This window comes from Penicillium subrubescens (assembly GCF_028828155.1).
Source record: "Penicillium subrubescens strain IBT 31985 chromosome Unknown utg000002l_segment0_segment0, whole genome shotgun sequence".
NCBI lineage: Eukaryota > Fungi > Ascomycota > Eurotiomycetes > Eurotiales > Aspergillaceae > Penicillium > Penicillium subrubescens.
Genome location: NW_026643152.1, coordinates 7,441,171 through 7,450,402, shown reverse-complemented (window position 1 = coordinate 7,450,402; position 9,232 = coordinate 7,441,171). Strand labels below are relative to the sequence as shown.

The 9,232-nt window shown below is 52.4% G+C and overlaps 1 protein-coding gene across 1 annotated transcript; it reads right to left on the bottom strand.

The window, feature by feature from the left end:
* Positions 1–7,819: 7,819 nt before the first annotated feature.
* N7473_004021 (uncharacterized protein) lies at positions 7,820–8,218 on the bottom strand (the record flags this gene model as incomplete). Its single annotated transcript, XM_057149961.1, has 1 exon — positions 7,820–8,218. The coding sequence occupies one exon, from the start codon at positions 8,216–8,218 to the stop codon at positions 7,820–7,822; it is 399 nt and encodes a 132-aa protein (XP_057013615.1).
* Positions 8,219–9,232: the final 1,014 nt, after the last annotated feature.

Here is a 9,232-nt window from a genome sequence, read left to right as displayed (position 1 = left end):
CTTGTAGTGGTGAAAAACAACAACTTCAGCGCCGAATTGAACTTTTGAAATATCTCAGGAACCACGCCAGTTGGCAACTTCTCGTAAACGGCAAATTCAATCTAACTCCCTGCGCTACATTTTGATATCGGTCTCGAGCTTCCTCGACCGATATTGCGATGTTGCGCGCGTCAAAGGGCGTTGGGCCGGTCCCGCCAGGGGCTTCCGGAGGCCCATTGAAAAATCTGCCATCGAACAGAGAGCGCGTATTGAACGCCAACCACGCTGCACACGACCTTCTGAAAGAGATTGGAAGGGGTCAGAATGCAACTAGACCAGCTCCAAAGGTCGTCAACTTCCTCCGCCAGGTGGAAGACCTGACGAAGGACCTCCTGTCGACGCCCCTGACCGACTGGCAGCAGGAGCTCGAAGCACTGCGCAGAGACCTCAAGCAGGAGATCACTACGGCCGTCAAAGCGGCTGTCGAGCCTCCAGCTAGACAGACGATTCGATCATTCGCCGAGGTAGCTGCGCGCGCGCCAGCGCCAGCGCACTTTCAATCCTCCCACAGCTCATCGAGCAGCTCCCCAACGCGCCCGGCGGAGGTAGCACGTGACCGCGAGGTCGTGGTGTGTCTGGGCGATCGCTCGCAGATCAGCGCATTCCGCCGTCTGACGAGCGCCGAGCTCACCAAGCGTGCGAACCAGGCCCGGGCAAAGGCGGCCAGAACCACAGATACGCCGGCCCTCGCATCGGTGAAGATCCTCGCATCGCGCCAGCTGAAATCAGGCGATCTCCGATTCACCGTGTGCGATGCGAAGGAAGCCGAGATCATGCGAATCCACCGAGAAAAATGGGCGAAGGGCCTCTGTAAAACGGCGTTCGTCCACATACCGACATGGGGAATCATTGTAGACGACGTCAATGTACGCTCGCTCGGGATCAACAGGGCGTCGGAGGAGATACCGCAGGAGAGAGTGATCAAGGATCTGTTAGCGAGCAACGTGCAGTACTGGGGGGATAAGGCTGATATCGCGAAAGTCAGCTGGCTACGCATCCCGTCAAAGAAGAGTGGCTCACTAGTCGTTGAGTTTACCTCTCCAGTACCGGCGAATGTGGCGATTGATAAGGGGGTCCTCTGGGATTGTGATAATTTGACGGCTAAGGTTTACGACCGATCAGCTCGTGTGCGGCAGTGTTTTAACTGTTAACAATATGGCCACATAGGAACCACCTGTGCCAACACCGCTAAGTGTGTATACTGTGCGGAAGGCCATCAGTCTCGGGATTGCCCTTCGAAGGATACACAGGAGAACAAGTGCGCTAATTGCGATGGTGCACATGCTGCGTGGAGCAAGGAGTGTGAAACGCGTCAGCGAGAGGTTGAGCGAGTTGCGGAGCTGTCGAAATACCGTGGAAGATATCACTATGTTCCGGCTCCGTACAGTATCGACTAACCGCCGGCTACACTACATTCCTCCTCCGCCAGCTCTTGGGGAACACCGAGGGATTCATCGAGCGAGGAGCTCACCAGCGGCGTTGAGAGTAGCGGTCTCGCGCCGGCCGCACGGCCTAGCAACGGGGGCGAGGGCACCGGCCCTACACCAGCAAGCAGAACAGACACTGGCCTTCAGGCTAGTCAGTATGCAACCAACGAGAGCGATAAATCGGTGACAACAGCGTCATCCGGTAGGAAGAGAGGGAGACCACGAAAGGCACAGAGGCCCAAGCCTCAGCCGATGGAGACTAGCGAGGATAAAGCCTCACCGATAGAGGGCCGCTCCCAGAAGCAACCGATCGTCCTCGACCAACCGACATTCCAATTTTCGACCGAACCGAGCGCGTTTCAATTCTCTGCAGGAAGCACCTTCGCCCCACTACCAACCGATACGATCAACTTCCAACCAGAAGCCTCCCAGGCTACTAGCAGCGCCCAGTCGAGAGCGGAAAGGGCTAGGGCCCGCACTGCTAAGGCACGCGAGGCCAGAGCTAGGAATATCGCCGAAAGGAAGACTAGCAGCAGCGACGCTAGCAACAAGTCAGCACGCAGGACGGAACTAGCGGAAACGGCGAGCCAGGAACGGATCGAATCAGAACTTAGCTCCGAGCTAGATGAGGTCAACATGAGAGATCTGGAACGTCAGCTTGAAGCTCAGAGAGCCCTCACCGGTTCGTCGGGCCACCGGAGCGGCGAAAGCGACGAGGATTTTCAACCATCACCGGAAAGGTTGCAGAAGAGGAAACAGCCTCACAGCGAGGACCTCTCTCTTAACATCAGGTCGGCTGGGAGGCGCAGAATATTACACAACAGGAAATCTCCCACATCCAGCCGTCAATGAATTATCACATCTGTCAACAACACATACCGAGGGAATCAATAAGCCGCGAGCTCAAAATATATCAATACAACGTCCACAGATCGAAGGATGTGGTCATGGCGCAATTCCTGCGTGAAGAGGAGGTCATCAGCGCCGATATCATCGCTATCCAGGAGCCCTGGGAGAATCCCTTCCAAGACAACACCCACCACCCGTTGAAACAGACGCACGAGATACTATATCCCGCGGCCGACGACACAGGTGGCAGGGCGAGGGTGTGCATGTTTATTTCGAAGAAGATCGGTGAACACACTTACCTTGCTCACTCCCGTGACTGCCAGGAGATTCGCATTAAAACCGAGTCGTCCGGAGAGCTTCGAATCGTCAACATATACAACGATCAGCAGCAGGGAGCAGCCCTCGGCCTACTGCAGGATAAGCTACCGCCTATCCGTGAACAGAAGGGGGTTTCCTACCTTGTGCTAGGGGATTTCAACCTGCATCACCCGGCCTGGGGCGGCGAAGATGCCCCACGTGATGCAAAGGCGGAGGATCTCTTGGATTTGATGGACGCTGCAGGGCTAGACAACTGGTTAGCACCTGGTAGCGTTACACGCAACCAGGCTGGCTCGCAGTCTACGATTGACCTTGTTCTGGCTTCATACTCCCTGCGCGAGCAGATGATAGCATGCGAGGTCGACTATAGCGTTCACACTGACTCAGATCACCTTCCAATACTCACCTTGCTCGAAATCAACGTGCCAGAAGCAGCAGATCCCGTCAAACGGCGGAACTGGAAAGCAATGGACATAGAGAAGTTCCTTACCTTCGCTTTAGCCAACATTAGCGCGATGCAGCTACCGAAAGAACCCAAGCCGCACGAGATCGACTACGCTGTCGATCATCTCCTGGATATCGTACAGCAGGCGGCCCAAGCATCAACACCTTGGGCGAAACCATCAGTGTGGGCTCGCCAGGGCTGGACACCTGAATGCACAGAAGCAATCTCGGCGTCGCGCAGGCAATACCGGCAGTACATGAGCACACACAGCGAGGAAGACTGGGGTGAATACAAAACAGTGAGGAACGCAAAGGGAAGGGTGATTGGAAAAGCGTTGAAACAGGGCTTTCGCCAGTGGGTGCGAGACACGGTTGATAAAGGCCCCCGCGGCCTTTGGAAAGTGTCGAAATGGGCCCGAATGAGAGATCAGGCGACAAGCAGCAACATTCCTACGCTGCATTCGCAAGAGGGAAATACACCGGCGGTGACAAGTCAACAGAAGGTTGACCTGCTTCGGCAGGTCTTCTTTCCCTCGCCGCCGGCTGCTGATCTCTCTGATATAGACTCGTCTCACCTTCCGAATCAACTTACCTTCCCAGCAATGTCACAACAAGAGGTCATCGACGCGATCAAGCGTGCGCCGCCTGATAAAGCGCCTGGCGAGGATGGTATCCCTAACCGCGTGTGGAAGATACTGGCAGATAACTGCCACGACTTCGTGGCAGTTTTGACGGCTATCTTCGATGCGTGTATGCGAACGGGCTACAATCCTCGTCACTTCCAGGCCTCTATTACGGTGACGCTTCGCAAGGGCGGCCCACGCGATTTTCGGCAGCCGAAGTCGTACCGGCTAGTTGCCCTGTTGAACACCCTTGGCAAGATCCTCGAATCTATCATCGCTATGCGTATCGTATGGGCCGTTGAAGAGTACGGGTTACTGCCAAAAACCCACCTCGGCGGCCGAAAGGGGATATCAGTAGATCATGCGATCCATTTGATCCTCGACCGCGTGCACCGCGCATGGGGGCGAGGCAAGAAGGTGTCGATGCTACTACTCGACGTAGCGGGTGCCTATGATAACGTCTCACACGAACGGCTACTAAATAACATCAAGCAGCTCCGGCTAGGCCAGTTCGCGCTATGGATTGCATCGTTCCTTCGCAATAGAAGCACACGCATTAAGCTACCAGGATATCTCTCGGACAGCTTCCCTACGCCCACCGGTATCCCACAAGGATCGCTAATCTCGCCAATCCTGTTCTTACTATTCAATACCCCTCTGATTACCGCGTGCGGCCTCAGAACAGGTATTGTATAGTCTGCTGGCTTTGGCTGGGTAGACGACGTGGCTGTCCTAGTGGAGTCGGAGTTATACTACAACAACACTATAACACTGGAGAAAATACTCGGTAAGGCGAATCGATGGGCCAGACGCTATGCAGCAAGATTCGCACCCGATAAGTTCGAATTAATTTATTTCACCAACCTGAATGAGAACGAGACAGCCTAGGGGCCGGCGGCTAACAATACAACCTATATTGGATCCGACATCTTCGACTACGCGACACAGCACCCCGAGGGTAACGACTAGATGCCTGTCTAGTACGACGAACTATCAATACAACCGACACAGTCTGCTAAATACCTAGGGGTTTGGCTCGATAAACACCTCGATTTCGATATATACCGCCGAAAGTTACTCGACAAGGCCAACGGTAGCCTGGAAGCCCTCCGGGCGATGACAGGATCGGTTTGGGGTGCCTCACTGGCGGCAATGCGAAAGGTCTACTAAGCAGTAGTGGTGCTACAGATGCTCTACGGAATATCTGTATGGTACTGCCCTGCGGCTAGATCATTGCCTGTATGGGAGATGAAACGTACGGTTAACGAATTTACCAAAGTTTAACGACGTGCGGCGATTCTTATCAGCGGTGCCTTCAAATCCACTAGTGCGGCAGTACTCAACGTGGAGCTCTTCATCACACCAATACACCTACTTATGGACCAAATCATCCAGGAAACGGCAATACGAATCCAAACAGGAGCCGCGTGGGCCTAGCCAGACTCCCTTCGCTGTGCCCCCTGATCCTCACAGGAGCGTAAGAAAGGTGGATGGAGCCCTCTCGAAGCCCTTAGATGGAAGAAAGATAGCATTTTGGACCCTAAAGGAAGCGTGTGGGAATCACGTAAAGCGCTCGTTCTAGCGCTATGGGAGGCACGGATCCTATGCGTCATCGACAAGAATGCAGAGGCTGCGCGAGCCTCGTATGACAAGATTGAGATAGAATCTCTGTTCCAGCAAGCCGCACTAGACCGAACCCCGACGGTCTTATTCTTCACAGATGGAAGTGGATATGAGGGTATGGTGGGTGCCTCGGCTGTTGCCCCGCGTGAAGGCATCTTTAACCGAAGGCACCTTGGAACAACCGACGAATCCACAGTGTACGTTGCCGAGCTCAACGGCATTGAAATGGCGATCGCCAAATTCGTCGAACAACAGCAAAACAATAACAACAGGCCCACAAAGCTTGTTATTTTCTCCGATTGCCAGGCCGCTATCCAGGCGGTGCAAAACCCAAAGCGATCGTCGGGCCAGTTCGTGCTCACCACAATATACGATCACGTACGGGCCCTTCGATCGCTGACGCCCACGTTCGATCAGATTCCCATCGAGATCCGTTGGATCCCCGCACACGTGGGCGTTCCTGGCAACGAGACTGCCGACGTTGAAGCAAAGTTGGCGGCAACGGGAGGTGTGGAGAACGGAGCGGAACAACCCCACCCCGAGGGGTCCGCCGGTCGAGTCCTTCTAGCAGCGACCGCAAAGCGTCGAGTGCGGCGGCGCATTAAAGAGAGATGGGCACAAGAGTGGGCAAAGGAGCGAACTGGCAAACCGAACCAGCGGTTAGTCAAAGCTCCAGACAAGAGGGTGCTTCGCCTGTTCGAATCACTTTCGAAGCCGTACACCTCAGTGTTGATTCAGATGCGATCAATGCGCATTGCACTGAATCATTTCCTGTTCAAAATCAAGGCGGTCGAATTAGATGAGTGTTATTGCAGTGAGGGGTCTCAAACACCGAGACATATCTTGATGCAGTGCCCGTTGTACGCTGATTTGAGGCAGACCTTCCTTGACAAGATCCGGATGACCGATCTTGGGGATTCGACGGATTATGATGCAATCGTATCACACTCGCAGGCCACCCGCTACGTGGCCGAATTCATGCTTCAAACAGGCCTCCTGGGACAGTTCCGGCACGTCGAAATCGAGCCGGAGCCTCCGCAGGGCGAAGGAAACGATCCGCCAGGATAGACTGGCAGGCACAGGGGGTGAAGACGCTGGGTAGGAGGAACGCCAAAACCGCGGCTGACCGAGAGGCCGTGGAAGAATACATCCAGCATCACCAACGAACGCCACCAATCGAGAACGAAGCAGGAGAGATACCGGGGATGGAGATACGGGGAAGACAGCAGGCCAATGTGAGGGCAGATTGAGAGATATATCGTGGGACTGAGGGCTCGGAGGGCGTTTTGGTACGGTTTTTGGGCTGATTTTATATGGCATGACGCCGTTTTCCTATGTATTTACTGTTTCATGCGCGGGTCTGGCGTTCGGATCACTCTTGCTTCCGCCGGAGGGAGCGCCTGCATAGCCATTACGCCACTAGTTAGGCTGCAACAGGTTAATAGAGTGTTGATTGATTGATTGATTGATTGATCTTGTAGTGGTTAGCTGCCCTTTGAAGAACTTGGAATGGGCAGAAAACGGGATTTTAGTAGAATTAAGGGAAAACCCTCACGATATATGTAGGGAATCACCTGTGACGGTGAAGTGACAATCAGGACACAAACTGACATACGAAAAAGACCCCTCTAATATATGTGTTTTAGGCCCCCTTTCGCTTACGACCAAAACATAAGCTGATGTCACCTTGGTAACAAAGTGGTTAGTTATTTGGTAACATTCGTAGTAACTAAATGGTTCTTAACTTTAAATTGCTAGTAGTTTATTTTTGAAACTAATGAAGTCGGACTACCAAATGAGAGCGCGAATGTTTTGATTTGATCGGAATGGGCTATCACTGCAAGCGCGAGATAACTGGCAGCGGAGTGAATTTCTGACTCTTCTCAACCGCACAGACCATCCTCCCAAACTCATCCACACGATGGCGGCTACGAGTCTTCCAGATCAATGTCTTCGACGGTCCTATTAGATAATTGAGTCCAAGTTTCGCTCATGTCGTTTGCTTGTTAAATCAGATGGGTTTAATGCCCTCTTGTCCCAGGACCCTAGGTTTCCTATTAGCCTGCTTACTATAATTTAGCGGGTCTTGTAACACAGACTAACAAATGGGAATGAGCGGAAAACGCCAATATCTGAAAAACTCTTTCCGATTGGTTCGGTCCATAGTCAACCTTCGTGGGGTGCACTAACACTGTAACTAAAGATTCTACCGCAATAACGATGGACGAAACTGCATGCGATACTCCCTGAAATTGCGCAGTGTAAGCCAACAGCACCTAGCGAGAGGGGGCTGGACTCATACTAGGTTTGGATTCCTGTGGTAGATTCGAATCCTGCCTTTAGGTAACCTAGTTAGGCATTCGCTAGATGACGAACTATAGTGATTGCGTCAGAGAGGAAACAACTGGATCCATGCCTAAGTATATAACCTGCTTCCTCTCTACATCAATTTAGGCTCACTGATGCTGGTATCTTTGGAAAGCTACTCTCGAGTTATTATTGTCGAAGGCAGGTCTCTCCCCATAGAGACTGACACCGAGCACTGTAAAGAATGTTTTCTGTGGAGCCTTTGGTGGATTCAAAAATCGCATCTGAAGGCCCCGCAACCTCACCATTACCAATATCAACCAGGCTCTTCACACCATATTCCTCGGCCGGGAAGTATTGATGAATTACTTCCGGGACGACCGAAATACATTTCAGATTCCCGACTTTGCACTCTCCCATCATCTTCACGTCAAAGGCTTTGTCCTGAGCAGAGCCCGTTAGCTCCAGAACCTTTCGCGCACCAACATGTGTCAAGGCATATGCAAATGAGCAGGCCGGGTTGTTCGACCAGTATACACTCCTTCGGCCATCAGGGAGTCTAGAATTATATTTGCTTCGCCCAGCCATTGTAGCTTGTATGTGGACAAACCGCGACATCATCGAAGGCCACAGTCTCAAACCCCACTTCCCAATATTCGCCACAATGGCCGATCCAGAGTACATCCCAGTTCTGTCCATATGGCGCAGATACACTGTCGGGTGTTTTGGTCAATGCTCTCACCGCGGAGGCGATTGAATTCATCTGTAATTTGAGGTTGATGTCCCAGTCAACGTCATCCTCAATGACAAGAGCTGTTTCAAGATTCAATTGATAGATATGCTTAATGAGATCGAGATGTGGAAGCCAGGCGCTGCTACGTCCAGGAGTTGGATGATCCCTTTTCTGGCCATGAGATCCTATCAGCGAAAACGCATTGATCACGTCCGGATGAATTGGGGGCTGTGGAGGAATGGTAATCTGAAGCCCAGTGAGACTTGCAGCAGCAGCAAGACCCCTTGTGCGCCATGATGCACCATGGGATAGGCCCAAGATCTTCTGGAACTACATATTATAAGCATTGAGAAAAGAAAAATGCATCACCGAAGCTGTTCACATACCCTAATGTTTCATTGGCCGCATCTTCTATTGGATACAACAATGGCGATTGGGGGCTGGGAGTAGATAGGGTCTCATTTGTGGCTGAAAAATAGGAACGCGATCGGAATGCAAGCCAACAAGCCACTGTAAAAATCAAAAATAGAACTGGCAGGCAGTTTCGGAACGAGAGTAGGATTTTGGTTGTTCAGACGAAAGGTCTTTCATCTCATATCCGGCTGTACGAGCAAGAGAATACACACATTATTCGATGATGACCCGAGCGGGGATTTACTTGTTTTGCTGGCCCCCAAAGGGGGACAACTCTCGCCCACACACCTGTGCCACACGGCAGTAGTGCTTACGGGAGTATCTCGGAGATGCCGGGAACCTGTGGAGCGTCTGATATTGAAGGTCGAACCAAACGTCCAATGCCTGTCAGGCTTTCGAAGCCTATCCCAAATCAAGACAGCAAATCCCTTTACTAGTCAATAATGAGACGAGCG